Source organism: Struthio camelus, chromosome 5, assembly GCF_040807025.1.
Source record: "Struthio camelus isolate bStrCam1 chromosome 5, bStrCam1.hap1, whole genome shotgun sequence".
Taxonomy (NCBI): domain Eukaryota; kingdom Metazoa; phylum Chordata; class Aves; order Struthioniformes; family Struthionidae; genus Struthio; species Struthio camelus.
In genome coordinates this window covers 40,522,104-40,539,162 of record NC_090946.1, presented here as the reverse complement: position 1 = coordinate 40,539,162, position 17,059 = coordinate 40,522,104, and the positions used below count along the sequence as shown (strand labels likewise).

General features: G+C 49.1%; 1 protein-coding gene across 1 annotated transcript in view; it reads left to right on the top strand.

Moving 5' to 3' along the window:
• Positions 1-14,530, top strand: part of LOC104150379 (transmembrane protein 263-like) — a 202,571-nt gene extending 188,041 nt beyond the window's left edge. Inside the window, exon 3 of the mRNA XM_068945875.1 lies at positions 9,520-14,530. Coding sequence (XP_068801976.1) covers positions 9,520-9,806 — 287 coding nt within the window. The 3' untranslated portion in view covers positions 9,807-14,530. The remainder of the gene's footprint in view (positions 1-9,519) is intronic.
• The last annotated feature ends 2,529 nt before the right edge of the window (positions 14,531-17,059 follow it).

Sequence of the window (17,059 nt, the reverse complement as noted above, 5' to 3'; positions counted from 1 at the left end):
GGTCATTTCTCTTTGTCAAAAATTTTCATTCAGACCTTAGCTCAGTTAATATTTGTGGCTTAGTTTTTTGAGCTTCCATCTATTTTTTTCTCTAGTTCCTTCATGTGTCTTTTGAGGAGGAGGAGGAGGACCTAATCAAAAGCAATGGGATATTTCTGGGCTTTTCACTGGTGCCGACCATCCTGGTGGAAAGCATCAGCATCCATTGCTCATCCTGCAGAAGTGGGAAGAGCAAGTGGCTGGACAGGGTCTCTCCCATGTTAGCAAGGCAGAAACTGCTCCTGACTTTACTGGGTGTATTCTTGGATAAATTCTTGGATATCTTAGCTGTAAAGTGCCCGAGTGACAGTTGTGTGTTTCCATAAGCTAAAGAGACGAAGTGTTTGAAAATAAGATGGCAGACTACCCAAAATATTTGTGGCAGTTGATGGAAGAGCAGAGCAGACTTTTGATGTCTGATCTTGACAGCCTAATGCATTTCCCTACTGGATAGCTGGGACTGAGTCTTTCACTCCCATGCCCCTTCCCAAACCTGCTGGGAGCAAAATCCTGTACCTTTTGATAAATTGTGAGTTAACAGCATTGTCATGGGAAGGACTTGTAGCCTCAATGGACAGAGAAAGCTTAGCTGACTCTGCCTTTGTGTAAAATCCACTGGGTAGCACTAGAGCATGGCAAAAAAGTCATTTCTTACATAGGCGTGGATTATGTTATTTACTCTTCATTGTTCGTAGGGGCCTCATAGAACCGTGAAAATGACCTTTATTTCTCGACGGATTTTGTCCTTTTTCATTTTACAAATAGTGATTATTTTTTTCTCCTGTGTCGTTATCAGAGCTGAATTAACAAGGCTGTTTAACAAGAGCCTCCAATTCATTTGGGGTCTTTTTATGCCAGGTACTATTATAAGCAGCTGAAAGCAGCTCAGTGAAGAGTGTGCAACCACTGTTACAAAATCGACAGGGTAGGCGGTGTGCCCTGACAAGAGCTCAGCTATCATGGGTCAAGGAGCAGGCTCAAAAAGATGGTCTCTTCAGCCTAGGCACAAATACTAGCGAGGATTGTTTGTAAGGAAATAATATTTTATATCTGAAAGCTCCTCTCCCCAGACTGTTAAGATTTGAGGCCACTGGAAATCACCGAATTCGCTGGATTATTTCCAGTTCCACCCACAAATCCCCAAATGAGATCAAAGACCCACTGTGCTAGTCCATTGGGTATATTCACAGAAAGAAGAGCTTCCTATCCCAAAGGTCTTGAGATCCAAAATCTCACTGTAGTGACAATGAGACGCCAGTAGGAAGATGAGTAGCAGGAGCTATTGGTGCAGCTTGTCAGGCTTTTAAGCAAGCCTCTTAACCGATTCAAGAGCTTGTAGCTGAAGCAGAAAATGGAAATTGAAGGCAGACAGGGACACAAGGTTCAACCAAACTAAGTTTGATAGTCATTCCTGATGTTTTTAACACAATAGAGAGGAAAAGCAAAGGCCAGCTGCTAGCTGCCCCTTGCTGTTGTTACTTGCTGTAATTCACAGTTGTGGTTTCTCACACAGGACCTGGTGGGATTGGTGTGCGTGGCGAGGAAGCAGCTGCCGTGCAGAATTCCCTAGGGCGAGTTGAAATCTGAAGCCTTTTAGGATCATCTCTCCACAGTGTCAGTGGCCTCACAACATCCCATAGGTTTTTCAGTGATCTGTCTGACCAGTGATCTATCTGTGTGTATTTCATATCGAGAAAAAGAGATGTCACTATGAAGACAGAAATGGTATGTCCAGCTTGCTTCCTGAATGGGCAATGCCACTTGCAGCTCCGCTCTAAGACTCTCCTGCGGGCTCATCTGTCTTACAGCCTTTACCCTGTGGTAGGAGATGACATTTATTTTAAACAAGACAAGGGTCTCATTAAGCCAGCACTTGTACAAGCCCATAAAAGGGAGAGTCCTCATCCTTAAGCACTTAGGATCGAAATAAGAGGATGGCAACCTTTTGAGGACTTTGTACCAGCACGTACTTTTTTCACTCTCCGATTAGAGGATAGGTATGCTAGAGGGAGCTGGGAGAGCGTCTCTGAGAAGCACCGTGAGGCCGATCAGCTAACGCTCATTAGTTTCCCCTCTGCAAAGTGTGGTCTCCTGCCTTCCCCAGCACTCCGGGCTCAGCAGAGCTGGGTGGCGCTCCTGGCCTGCACGGGCCTTTCTGCTGCAGGCCGCACAAGGTGCCCCAGTATGTTGTGCAGGCAGGCGTGCCATGCGCCGCTGACTCTGACTGAAACAGGCCAGGCAGGTGAAGGGAAAAGAAGCAATGTAGCCATTACCCAGCACATCAGCGATAATGCTGAGAGGAGGACTGGGCCTCCAAGGTCCTGCTTGATCCACATCCTTTCTACTGGGCAGTGCAGGCTGTCCTGCAGCTCACTTGCATTTTTCTAGAGCAGATGGAGCCATATCTCTGGGCTGTGGGCCATCCTGGTCTTTAGCATCGTTAGAGACCGCGTCTTGTCTATGCCACCGGAGTAGCTGAAGTGCTGCAAACCTAGAGAGGAAATAAGGAATTAAGAATCAAAAGGGTCCCAGAGAATTCTGATTGAAGGGGTCTCTGACAGTTCCTTACAGGGCATTGCAACAATATAGGAGATGATTTTTCCAGACCAAGAAAACATTCTTTTTCTGCAGAAGGGTGAAACAAAGCAACTGCTTTTTTTTTTTTTCTTCTCAAGAGTAAGAAAGAGAGCTATCTCAGGGCACATCTTTGCGCTGATATTTACAGTGCTTGGAAGATGAGAGAATAAGTTTATATTCCTCCTCCAATGAATACCTATTCTTACAAAGCACAGCAGTTTTTACAGAAAGAATAAAAATGACATTCAGCTGCTGCATGGACCATTTAGCAGGTGTGTGTGAGGCTAGGGAGTATCCTTGGGCTGACTCAAGGCTGGTTAAATGCCTTAACCAGTGGGTTGTTGGCTGCTCTGAGGCCCATCTCTCTGAATTCTCTTCCCAGTGGAAGTTTCAAGAATACCGGCATGTCTTTGCAAAGAATGTCTGCTTCTGTGACGTGATGTTTCCCAACAAAAAGAGATCTAGTCAGAAAATTCCCAACCATCTCTAAGCACAGTACAGTCTCACACTTCCATAATCAGAGCTTAGACTGCTTCTCCCTGAAGGCTCAGCTGAGGAGAACAAGCCACTCCATATCGCTGTTCGTTTACCCTCCTGAACCCTGTCTCTCAGTGCTTCAAGGTAGATGCTTCAGCAGTTAATAATGCTCCTGGGGCACATGTGAGGAACAATTAAAGCTCATTGTGCCAGTGAAGAGCCCTGGAGTGAGCTGGGTTTTGGAGACAGCTGCCCCCATTTTGCTGTGTGCAGCAGGCTCCCAAGCAATCGCGTTCCAGCAAGATGCAAGTATGTCTTTGCTGATTGCAGGGCCCGGGAGTTAATGTTTAAAACTCAAGGACTAAACTCAAAGTGGCATTTCTAGGCCTTTTGCTGGTGGCAACCGACTTGGTTCGCAGCATTCAGTGCTGGAGTAGTTCAGGGCTGGGGAGAGCACAGCTCCTGAGCCTGTAAAGCGGTTTCCAACCAGCTGCAGCATTGAATGGATGGCAGGAATGAAACACAAGTGTTTAAAGAAAAAAGGTTTTGTGGAGCTGTCTTTAACACTTTCCTGTGACACTGCAGGTTCTTTGATCCTAAAATGCCAGAAAGGACAGGAAGGAAAGTTGCTCCACCTCAGGCATTAATGCTGGCTACAACTGTCACCAGCAAGGATCGGCTAAGATTTCTCCAGTAACATGGGAGAGCTTGGGAGAAGGCAATGCTGGCCATTCCTTGGAGAAGGGCCCTTCTGGAAGGCCTGTGGTGTGATTTCATTTGTGCCCAAGAGTCAAGAGTGTCTCTCCCTGCTTCAGCTGCTTGTGCTAGAAGAGAAACGTATCGTTCAAACTGAAAATATCTGCTACAGAATAAACTTGAGTAGCTCCGCAACAGGCACCTGGGGACGGGGCAAGCTTTCCTCTTGTCTTTGGGCCTTGTCTTTAATCTGAAAACCTCTTCTGGAGATAAATTGGAAGTTGTCGTTGGCATCTCTACTGAGAATGTCAACAGGAATCTGTCAGCGCCAGTCGTGGTGATACAAACACAATTTCCCTGTTCAAAGCATCGCACCAACTGTACCTAATTAACCTTCACCACAGCACAGCGATACAAGGAAACAGGGATCATTAACTTCAGCATCACTTTACAGAAGGGGAAGAGAGGCAGCAGTGCCAGGCCCATGCATTTCAAATTGAAGCAGGCTCAAAGGATCACAAGGTTAGAAATAACAGTAATCCATTTGGGGTTCTCAGAGCTTTAAGAATGCCCTTGAATCAAACTTTTCAGGTTTTTCTCCAAGAAACATCAGGACTGGAATCTTCTCCCCCATAGCATCTCTGTGACTCAACGACCAAGGCTTTAAGAAAATCACACATTCATAATCACAGTGGTGCAGAGGTATTAAAAGAGAGCATGACTTGCTCAGTTGCTTAAAAATCAGCGCCAAAGCTGGGACTAGACTGTGTAAGAATCTGACCCTCCACTCCTTGCTTTTTCCTCCAGACCACACTGTCCTATAGATAAGGGAGCCTGCTTAAATCCACTGGCTAACACCACAGTGGTCACTTAATAGCTGTCAGAGGTAGATATGGACTTAAACTAGCAATCTCATCCCTTCCTGTCACTTCTGCTGAGGGACAAATTGATGACACTACTGCTTCACATTTTGGTCTCTGAGTCAGCCCAGCTCCTTCCCATGGGGCTGAATTGGGACAGAAATGTCCCAGAGATGCAAGACCATACATGCTACTCCCTGACACTACTTTCCTGACTTGGGGCTGTTCTTATAAGTTAATAGGAACGAGCTACTCATACAAATCCTTTTTAAAGTAAAGGATTCTCTTTGCCTGTCATATCACCTGCCAGCAGGTGCTGAGGGGAAGGATAATGCCTGTTCCATTTACACTGGGCATCAGCATAGGGTATAGTTTTGTCTCCTCAAATAAATAAAATGCAAAGCCCTGAGTAGTCGCCATGGCAGCTTTGAAAATTATATCTGTTATTTCTGACAAACTGATCTCACTGCTGCCCCAAGTCATAGATATTACCAGTAACATATGAGAAAAGATGGTTTTGTCTGGAGCCCCAGCAGGTAGGATCCCTCTTCGGCGCAGAAATCAATTGCAGAAGGCTTTGGCTAAGGAGGAGAGTCTATTGTGTGCGGGTGCTGACCTCAGAGTAGAGAATCAGCATATATACAGGAGTGTATTTTATTCATCTTTTTTTCTTCTTCTTCTGTTCTAAGTTGACATGGGGTGAAGTGAAGCTGAAGGGACCCTTGAAAAGGCCGGGTCACTGATGGAAAGGAAAAATGGCTTGACAGATGGTGAAGAGCTTTCATGAGCAGCATGAGCTGCAGCGGGCTCCGGGGAACAGAGTTGTTCCCATGCTCTGGCTGTGTGTCTGTCTCTCTGATTATTTTGTGTATTTCATCTCTGCTATCTGTCGCTCCCTTAATCTGGGCTCCTCTGTGCCAACAAAATGCTTAGCTCACTCCATTGTCTGAGAGACTAATTTGCACTGTAAATCCGATGCTTATCTTACATGACAGCTTACTACGGGGTTTATTGCAGTCCTGAAGACAAACTAACCAGGCATGGTTAGAGAGCCTTAGACGCATTGTCTGGGGTAAAGAACAAACGCGACCTGTTCCAGCTTGATGTCAGGGAAGGGCCTGGCCCCTTGTGGTTAGGGTTACGAGGGACTTCTCTTTTCCTTTACAAAGTCAGTCAAATCTGAGATTTGATTTTTTTCTCATGGCACAAGTTCTGTTCTGTGTTGGAGCCTTGGGGATGCTCCTGGAACAGCCTCCCACTTTCCTAGAGCCAGGTGACCCGTCTCTCCTCCCTGCTATTTGTGGCGTTTGAGGGCCATGAGAGTGGCTGAGACCAGGTGCAGGCAGCAGTGCTTGCACTGACGCTCCAGTATGCCGCAGCATTGTTGACTCTGCCTAGCTTAATCAGAAAGAACCTTTGTCCTTGTCTTTATTCATTAATATTTCCTGACACTTTCTCCAATGCGTTTTAGCTCCTGGCTGGCAGAGTAGCATGTCCCCTCAATCCTGTCCTCAGTTGCCTCCTTCCCTCTAGTCCCTGGGCTATCCACCTGCAGGCACCCAGGTATTGTCCAAGAGATTTTTACGCTAGGGTTGTTCAGATGGCTGGCCAGCTCCAGTAGCCTCAGGTCAAAAGAAACGTGGGCAGAGCCCGAAAGCCTCCAGCAGAGAGAGGGGTCCATGTAGACTCAGGCACACGTGTACCTGGGGAAAGCCAGAAAGATTATTGCAGCACTGATACAGCTCATATATGGTTGTGTCCAGATGAGCACGTAGTTAGGTATTTAATAGTGAGACTTCTGCATCACAGTCCTCTAATGGGACAAGAAGGATCCTGCTTTCCCGTACCGTGAAGTTGGAACACGAGACCCATGCAATTCCACCCCACTCATTGGGAGAACCAGTCTGATTTTCTAGGGCTTCACTGACTAAAGTCCTGCTTTAAATTCTGGTGGATTTCTGAATGCTTTCTGTTCTTCCTGCTCTTGGTCTGAAGACAAAACACTAAAATTGCTGTAGCGGATAAGCTGTCTGCGTCAAGTAGGGGGCTGGCAGCTGAACTGGAAATGGAGCCAGGAAGTCTCAGTAGCCACTGGGAAGAGGAAAAAATACTTGGAGAAATTGTTGAGGAATAGCCAAGCAATACAGTGTAGATTGGGCAGAATTGTAGCTACTCAGAGTATACCAGAAATCCTGTGCAGGCCCCTGTCAAGCTCCCTTTTAGTTGGACAAATGTGTTCGTCTCTAATCAAAGGCTTATTCCAGCTCTTCAGAGCTGGTGAATGCCAGACAGTAGCTCCTCACAGCACCATCTTGAGACCTACCCAAGTGAAAGCTGCTGTCCAGCTTGGGTGAAGCTCAGGAGAAAACGTGTGACTCCAAGAAAACTCAAAAATCTGCAGCATTTTAGAACAATCAGGCACAAGAGTCCAGTCTCTTAACATAAACTGCTGTGCCTAGAAGTTAGCAATTTGGAAACTTGAGTGAAATTCTGAAGACATCTTAAGTTGCTTTTTGAAAGGTCTGAAACATCAGCTTTTCCCATAGATCACAGTACAGTCTGAGAGTCCCTCATCTGACTACTTGGCCTTCAGTCTGCCTGAGCGCTTATAATACAGGCAGCCGCTCTGGTCTGTTTGGCAAGGTCAGGTTCTCCCTTCAGCCGTGTGCATCCAGAACCCTGGGGCACCCAGTGCTTCCAAGGGTAAAATCTGTGCCCTGCTGCTGCTGAGTGTTTTGTGTCATATTTCTGAAGGTTGGCTTGTTTAAAAAGAGGGAGGGGAGGAGGGCTTGTTTTCCAGCAGCACTTAGAGACCTCTACTGTGTTACATGTCATGTGGACAACAGGAAGATGGTGTCTGCTTGAAAGAATTCACAGTATAGCTTGGCAGAAGTATAGTAAATAGAGGATGTGATAAAGATATGGGGTGAGACATGTTAGTAACAGTAAAAGGAGCATGTTTGCATAGACTGAGTAGCTCTGACATCTCCATCAACCAGAGTGTGCAGCATGCTAAGGCCCCGCAACTTGATTAGCTATTCAGTCTGCTTTCCAGCATTCCCAAGCCCTTTGCTTGCTAGCAAAGGAAATCCACTGCCTAAATCAATACTGGCTCTAGTGTGTGTGGAAATGAAAGTGGGCGGAGACATCAAAGGGGGTTTTCCAGGTAGAGTTTTTTGTTGCTTGGAATATCATTAACAATCAAAGAAAGAGGCTGCTGATTAACTGGCAGTGAGCAGATAGATAAGGTGGCTTTCTTTAAAGGAGCAGTGAGCTGTAGAGAAAGGGGGAGCAAGGGGGGATGGTAAATCCGAGAGGGTCAAAGAAGGCCTGTAAAGATCTAAGAAGAGTACATTCAGCTAGCAACTCTTGGCTGTCTGCAATTAGCTGTGTTGAGCCTGTTCGCTCGTTTGGGTTAGTGGTTAGTCCATTCGTGCAGTCCAGCTTGGGCAGGCGCTGGAACAGGGTTGCAGTGCTTCAGCTGGGGTGTCTCACACTTTCGTCCCAGTAACAGATGCCTGACCTTGTTCCTGCACCTGCTCTGGGGAAGGGGTGAGCGCGGGAGAGCCCAGGGCAGAGCAGCTGATTTCTCAGGGCACTGATGGAGCCTCAGCAGTGCTTTGCTCCGAGGGAGTGACTGGTGCTGACAGGACCCCAGGCCTGGGCTCTCTGCAGGGGCATCGCCATGCCACGTTGTTATGCAGGCTCTCAGAAAGCCGCTTTCACTTGTGCCATTTCCCCACTTCTCAGAAAGTGGGGCACACATCCCAACAAAAGTCCTCCTGCCGCATTAGCACTGTGCAAGCTCTCTTCTGAGTAGGTAATGTGTTAGAAGGGATGCTGCTGTTCCAGGGCTTCTGTATTCCCAGCTGGTGCTTGCTTTTTTTCCTGCCAGGATTGCTTTGTTGTATTTTTGCAATTGTTAGTAACTCATCTCGTGTATGGAACTGGTGGTGAATCAGAAGTCAGAGTACGCAAAATATCTCACCCCACTAAAAGAACAGCTCCTCCTTTGCTGCCTATATGCAGCATTGGCAGGTGATGCAAGGTGAGAGGATTGTGTGGAAAGTGGCATCAGAGCTGTCAGGTTTGAGTCCTGTGAGTAGCAGCTGAGAGTGAGCCTTTTTCCAAGCACTGGCAAGTTGTGAATGTTATGTCTGCACTGTTGTGGGTAGGTGCGATGGCAGCTTGGGTGGGTATGTCATGCTGGCCTTGATCCAGTTGGCACAGATAAACCAACAGTGACATAGTGTATCAACTTAAGCACAGTCTAAGGCGATTAAGTATGTAGCTGAGATCTCTGGAGGCCTTGTACAACCCGAGGTGAAGTCCATGTCACTGTATCTTTACTGTGGTTCACTATCTGTGCTAGCTAAATTACAGTTCCTGCAGATAGGTCTGTATTGTGCCTCAGTCCCTCATCTAACATTTGCGCAGACCTACCTTGACACAGATGCTTCTGAGGACCTGCAGGCCAGGCAGACATCAGCTCTTGCTATCTGCAGTTCGTGCCTCCTATGCTGGCATTAGTCAACACACAGGGGAGGAGAATTACGTCTCTTATTAGTGGGATTTGCTTTAAGTTGCAGCACTGAGACTTGAGAGTTTGGGGATAGTTTGAGCTGCCTTCTTCCTTTCTCTGTCATGTGGGCGGTTCTGCTCCCACTCTCTACCCTCCCAAGTCCTCCTCTAGCATGCAATATGTGTGGCGTTGCCGTAGTTCGTCCTTCGGGCACTAAAAGGTACTGGGGCTGAAAGGGTACTGCACACGTTGGAGCATGTGCTGTGGTGGTGGAGAACCCCTCAGGGCTGGTACAGCTGCCTGGGGAGAACACTTCTGACTCTTTCCCCTTTTTTCCTTTCCCTGCAGATGCCAGCAAGGACCATCCGCAGCAGCAGGCAGGGGTGATCTGGAGAGTGACGGGCGGCTTGTTCAGTATCACCCGGGGAGCTGTGGGAGCCACACTGGGAGGAGTTGCCTGGGTGGGCAGCAAGAGCCTGGAGCTCACCAAAACAGCTGTGACCAGCGTCCCCGCTGCTGGCGTTGGACTGGTGAAGGGCAGTGTCTCGGCAGTGACCGGCGGTGTCGGAGCCGTAGGCAGTGCAGTCGCCAGCAAAGTCCCTTTCACCGCAAAGAAGAAGGACAAAGCTGACTAATCCCCAACGCAGCTCCCTTCTGAAAAATCAACCTGTCCATACTCTCCCCCTACACAGCACCTCTTTGAATTGGAAACAGCTGCTTCAGGGAGGGTAAAGCACCCAAGCAGACTCCGATTGCAGCCTGCTCAGCACCGCCTGCCTGGCTCAGAGCTCACAGAGTTGTTGTCAATGCCTTTCACTCCCATCACCTACTGGGAACCATCTCTACTCCGAGGGCTGTAAAGGCGCAGTTGTCTCTGTCTTGCAGTTTCTTTCCTCCCTTTTTGCTCTTGGGAGCACAGAGGGTTGGGAGAGGGTGTGAGGCTCCATCTGCCTGGAGGTGGTGAGGGATAAGGGAGGAGGGGGAAGAATTATGCATGGCTTGAAGTGTGATTTATATAGTTGAATTCAACTTCAGCTGGGGAGACAGCTCCTTAAAACACACCTAACCTTGGCTCCGGGTGGCGTGTTTGGGGTTTGCCTGGGGGGAACTTTAGAAGAAAGTCCAGCTGACATAAAGGGGAGATTCTGTGAAGAGGGGGAAGCCTCCCTCCTGTCCCACACCTCTTTCTTACCTTTTCTTTGCTGGGCCCATCCCACAAGCTGCTCCCAGTCACTTACTCCCTGGTTGAATTTCACCCTTCAGAGAAGGAACCCTCACACCCAACAGAGCAGCTCCTGGTGTGATGCCACACAAGTGTATCATATGACAAAGCCATCAACCCCCTCAGGCAGATTTCCTTGGTGAGGGGCAGCAGGATGAAATCTGCTGTACATTCCCATTTGGGGAAATTGCTGACAGTGGCATCTGGCAGGCCACTATAATACTACAGCAGTAGGTAGTGGTGCTTCACCAGTGAGAGGGGAGAGGTGCCCCCGCCACACAGAGACTAACTGTGCCCTTGGGCTTGACCCCTTGGAGTCCTTGCAGTGTCCCCATCTGCAACAGGGGCAATCTGATTCCAGGCCACACTATCACTCCGCAGACGTCGCTGGTAACCATGAGCAAGTGTGTTACCAAATGCCACCTAAGTTCTGCTCCAGGGTGGCAGGGACAGGAGGTGGAGAGCATTGCTCTCCCTGTGACTTAGCCCCTTGGGAGCAGTGGCCTGGCTGTGAGTGGGCTGAGCTGCTTGGGGGAACACTTCCCCGAGGGGGCGAGCATGCTCCAATGACAGTGAGCCTTGGCCTGGCACCAGCTGCTCCTCCTCCACACGCTGCTCCAGGGGCTCCAACCCAGCTCCTCTAAATGACCATGTTGCACTAAATAGCCCGCCCAAACTCTTAGTGCCGCAGAAACCCAAACACCTGTGTTCATCTGGGAGTCGTATCCATCATCAGCCTGTCCCGTGATGCTCAAGGTGTCACGTGGCATCTCACACTCACACACACTCACTCACTCTCCCTCTCCAAGGTCCCCTGTAATTCTTGGGATGAGGAAAGCCACAGGTTCCAACATTAACTCTGCCTTTCCTGGCTTTGGCAGGTTATTAGCCTAGATTGTTAGATGTTGGATGCATAGGCAAGTGAAGCAGTGTTTGTGCTGTACTTTATAAATATGCATATGTGTTAGCGCGTGTGTGTGTCAGTCCACAGGCATGTTTTCAGCCAGGTAAACAAAACTGTGACACTGCTGCAGAGGAGTTTGTATAATCATCTTTGGCACTTCCCGCATATAGTTTTTATATAGGGACCTGGTCAAATAACAATCATGTTTTAGAGGATGTTTTTTCCCCTGTGTTGCCGAACAATGTAGTTTATTAAAACCAAAGGAATGTGAAAAATCTCCTTTCTCCCATCCTTGCTCTTTGTTTACTTTCTGCCCTATTTTTTGGACGCTGAAGCCAATTTCCTTGGTTTTCATTTCCTGTTCGAGGTCATTTCACTTCCTGGCTGTTCTGTTATGCTTAGGACTTAAACATCAGGGAATATTCAAGTACAAAAAAAATCCAACCACCTTATGTTCTTGGACTTGTGAGGCAGTTTTGATTCTGACCTTTATTAAATCCACATTTTGGACCTGACTTAAATTGCGTGTGTCCCTGTGCTAGGCATACTGGTGTTAGTCTCTCTTCATACTCCTTGCTGGGCAGTGGTCCTGCTGTTTGCAGTGGCAAGAAGTTTCTGATCTCCACAGTATGTTACTCTTGATAGCGTGACAGTGGCTGAACCTACATCTTTCTTTCTGAAGAGGAAACAGCGTTTGGTATGTGTGTGCGTTTCCCCTCTTCATCTCTTCTGTTCTCATGAAGGCCAAGTTGACCCAAATGTGTTGGTTTTTTTCTCTGAAGGCAGCAGCTTCACAGAAAGATCAGGCCTTGATGTGTGTCTGCGCTTTGCTAGGATGTTCATTGCAGTTAGCAAGGCCTGAAGAAGTCTCATCTGGTCTTCCTTTGTCCTGACCCCCCTGTAAAGCAGGAAGGCAGTTTGTGCTGCACAGGTCTCTGTTCACTGCTCTCCCTGAGTGCATTTCATTTCTTATTCCAGATCACAGCCTGCTTCTCAGTCCGTCTCTAACCCCAAAACTAAAAGCTGCTTGTGCATAACTAAGCAGTCAGCAAGCCTCTAAAGGAAGATGCAGTTTTCTACCAATTGAGACAGAAGGGAGTCTTCTTCCTAACTGCCTCCCTGAGTCCACAGACAGGAGGAGATAGTATCTAAGTGGCTTTCCTTCTCCAGCCACCCCTAGGCAGGTGATGGGAAGCTCATCATGCTTTTGGCTGACCAGTATCACACACAGGCTCTTGCTGCCAGTTGGTCTGGTGGAGGAAGAGCTCTGGGCAGTAGATCCTTCCCCAGCTGTTGTTTGCAAGGCACTGTGTGTGCAGAGCAGGCATGGCAAATGTGATAAAGGCACGTTAAGGAAGGCCATATGGGTCCTAAGGTTTACCCATATATTTCTTTCTGCTCTTTCCTTCTCTCGCTTCTCTCGCTGTATGTCCTTGTTGTAGATGGGCTAAAGCTCTCCGTTGTTCTGGAACTGCCATGGCTTTGAGGGATGGCCCTGAGAAGGGAAGAAGAGGAGTGAGGGGAACTCGCAACCTAGATCACTATTCTTAGAGCACAGCTAATGGAGATGTCTTGGACCATAACTATTCAAAGAGGGCAAACTAGCAGGTGGGGATAGAGGATTAAATCTGCTTGAAAACCAGGGCCTTAGACTGCTTATCAGATAAATGGGAATATGTAAATATGTAGGACTCTTAAGACTTCTGGGAAGTATGTCTGTGTAGGAGAACTGGGCCTATCTCGTTGATCAGGCGACCTGGCCCCAGGCTGCTTTTCTCTGCACTTCCCGTGGCAGAGTAGAAGAAAGACAGTATTCCCAGTTTAAGAACAAAGGCGCTTCCTCACAGCTCTGGTTGCAGGATGATAGGATCTAGACTGGGCAGGGAAGCTGTTGGTACCTGACAGATGCCCCATCTTTCCTCCTCCTTCACTACAGACACTTCAGCCAGCTCAGGATCCATCCCAGCCACGGGTGCAGCCCTTTTCCCAGAGCTCCTTTGTGGTGGGAGGGCCAAAACCAATGTTTGGCAGAAATCCTACTAGATACTTGATGGGAGGGCACAGGAGAAAGGTAGAGGGAGGGACTGAGGGTCATGGGTGGTATGGAGGAGTGAAGGGAGCCAGTGCGAGGAAGATCACCAGTTTTCTGGTGATAGGAAGCAGGTGAGGTGAGACTGGTTACAGGAGGAAGTGAGGGGACTGTGGCCAGAAGGAAGGGGAAAGAAAAAGCAGGGGAGCAAGGAAAGGAGTGTGAAGGGGAGTTTATTTACTAGGGCAGGCTCTGAATTGTGGGATGAATGTGGCAGAATTTGTCCTAGGAAAAAAAATAGAAGAATGTAGGTTTTGGTGTATGTTGTTCCACTCCTGGCTGATGTCCTGCTTCCGTAGTAGTGACAAATACTAGGTGTTTCCATGTAGCTAGCTCAGGATGCCCAATGGACAGTCCATAGAACAGATCAGCTCCCTGCTTATGCCTCACCCAGGCTTTTGCCATGTGCTAGATTCTCCTCCTGTCGGGGGACTGGGATGTGGCCTTCAAGCAGCTCTGGGCCCTGCCCCAGCTGGAGATCCCCATGCCCCAAGGCAGCTGAGAGGAGAACCCACAGGCACTTCCTTTCCTTCCTTTTTCCTTTGCTCATCTCATTATCATTTACTTACTTTTCTTAGCTTTTTGTCTTGCCCCCCAGATTGAGCTCTCCAAAGCTCTTATTGAGACCTTCATTATGGCTGGGAGGGCAGAGAGGGTGACTCTGCTCCTGCAGCTCCCTTGGCTGTGAGAGAAGTGCACGTCTTCCACCCCTTTTTCCAGTTGTGTTTTGTGTGTGGAAAAACTTAACCCATTTATTTTCATCTGGATTTCCTTGTTGGCTCTTGTTCCTGTGGGTGGGTCATTTCTGTGTCTCCATTGCAAAGCCATTCTTGTAAAAATACCAGATGGAGTCTAAATGTGGAGATGGATGGAGAGAGCCACAGAGCTGCTGGGACAGGATGCCGAGGCCCATCTCTGCTTCTGCGTGAGCCTAAGAGCCCTTTGGAAACCCTGAGCTGTCACTGTGGCCACACAGTCCTGTGCACGGTGCTGGGCTCCAGAGAACACTTTTGTTCTTCATCATTTCATTGTCTGTAATCGGTTTCTTACTGAATTTGTTTGCTTGGTTTGTTTTGCAGTGTGTTTCTGGGAATATTCTGCATCTCTGTATTTTAATTACAGTAAAATTTGAGGATAAAAACCTTTGTTTTCTCGTTCTTGTTTCCAGTGGGGGAAAATGAGCAGAGGAAATGCAGCTGAACAAAGATGTTAGAGATTCCATGGGAAATCAGATCTCTCCCCTAAGGGCTCTAAATGAAGCACCAAGCAGGGCTGCATCTCAGTCCCTGCTTAAACTAGGACATGGCTTTCAACCACGATTCGAAAGCTGTTTTGCTGCAAGCGTATTTACTGATTGAAATGGTAAGAACAATTTGGATAAGACTTAAACTCCTTTCCTTGCTTTGTTTTAAAGACCATTGTGTGTGAGGTCTTCTGGGCCAGAGGAAGGCTGGCCTAGACCCCCAAAGTGGGATGTCAGCATCTGAAGGTGGGAAATTTTGCCTTTACGGCTGCTGGCTTTTCATGCAGGTTTGCATGTGCTAGGATAACAGCCACTTTTCCCAGCTCAAGAAGTGAAGAAAAGCCTACCCCTACCGGGCTCACTGACTCCCCAGGGCCTTTCTCACAGGCGCTGCTTCCCACCTCGCAGGAGAGCTGCCCAAGTTCCTGGGAACCAGCAGGTTGGCCTTTCAGTGAGAATCAGCGATGTAGCACAGGGGGAACGTGAGGAATGTCATTTTACCCAGGCTGCGGGCTCAGGCTGGAGGTGGCGGGTGAGGAGCTGCTCAGAACCGGCGATAGCCCCCTCCGTAGCCTGCCCCAGCGCTGCCCTGCGCACGCAGCGCGGCAGGCCTGGCAGGGAGGTTTCTGCCTGCGTCCCTTTTACTGGGGTAAGGCCACGAGCCAACAGCTCAGCATTTGTTAAGTGCTGACAAAAGGATTAATTTAGTAACTAATAATAGGGCAATCAAGCCATTTATTTAGCTGGTATTTTACTGCCAGCTGCTTCCTAAGAGTAACGTGCAGCGCACTGAGGCTAGCTCCCAACACCTCTGTTGCTCACCCTGCAGTGCTCGGCCTGGCTGGCCCCACACGTCGTGCCGACATCAAGGGCTCATCGGGGGCTGCAGAGCCCGGCTCGCCACCGTCCTCTCTAGGAGAGACGGCCCAGGGACCACAGGGCTCAGCTGCAACCCTCTTGAGAGCCAAGTAAGCAGGAGCAGGTTTGGTGGCAGGGAAGGTGCTTGTTGCTGTATCTCTGGGTAGCATGAGAGCGACTGCTGCTGTGCCCGGCCCCAACGAAGGCGGCTGTAGCAGCCAGGTTCTCGCGAAGCTGGGCCGAGGCCCTCTGCGAGGCCTCAGGGAGGTAGATGAAGGCAGTGCTCAGCCTGGAGCACGTGTGCGCTGCCTCCCCAGCAGACAGCACGGCAGATTTAGCAGGTGTAACCACCCCACACCTGCCAGTTAACTGTGAGAAGGGGCCATCAAATTCATTGCCTTCACTGACCTTTTTCCCCACCCTGCCCAGCCAGAGCAGGTTTACAAAGTTAAGCTAGTTTGCCAGATGCCACTAACAAGCTGATGTGTAGCAGCAGCACCTGCCCCTCCAAAGGTTTTGAGAGGGGGAACAGGCTGCTAGAGAATTGCCTGCAGCTACAGCCTTCCCTGCCTCAGCAGGCGCTGGGTGTGCCAGCTGCTTGCACCAACTCCTGCGTGTTACTGCAGTGCCCCAGCCCCTCTCCCAGGTAGGATCTTGGGCTGGGAGCCAGTGGGCAGTAGCCCTTGGAAGAAGCTTTCAGTGAGGAAACTCACCCTAGGTAGGAGGCTCAGAAACCCCAGTGATGAGAGAGGGGGTCTGTGCTACCCCAGGGACTGCTGAGGGCTGGGGAGGATGCAGACTAGTTACATCTGGCCTCTCTGGAGCTTTCTCTGGGTCCCCATCCTGCCTGGCTCTGGGGCAACAGAGCTGTGAAATTGCTGGGCAGCCACTGCCCTTCTGTGGGATGCGCCTCAAGGACCGGGCCGTTTGGAGGGTTTTGTATGTGCCCTCTTGGGTTGGAGAAGTTGGCCAGTTGTTTCTGCAGGTAAGGAGCAGACAGAGACTGATGAAGCTTTGTGCCTGGCCCTCGGTCCTCTGCTGAGATGCTTCAGCTTTCCATGCCTCCCATTCCTGCTGCTTGTTGCCTTGTTTAGCTCGCAGCCCCTGCGAGGCAGTGGCCAGCTCCTGCTCTGTGTGTGTGCAAGGTGCCTGGCATGCAAGGACCCGGCTCGGCCGGGAGCAGGAGGCTAGCAAAGTGCAACAAATGCAGTTGCAGTGCCATCTTTCTTGTTGTTCTTATTTTGGCAGTTTTATGACCTGAACTTGAGCACTGTTCTCTGGTCTTCCAGGGCAGAGCCACGCTAGCGCTTGTGTCAACAGTGTTAGACTTAAGGCTAGCAGAAGCAATGACTGGGGCGGGCTGATGGGGCTGGGCTTGTGATGCTGATAGTGGAGCGCTCTGCTGCCAAGTGTTTCCATGAGCCCCCTGCTGCCACACAGGCCAGCAAGCTCTCAGCTCTGTAAATAACCACAGGTTCTCACTTTTGGCTTAACTACTTGCATTTTTACACACTTCAGATGCAAACATGCACATGCCAAGGGGGTTGTTGTGCTAGCTCTCCCTGACAGCTT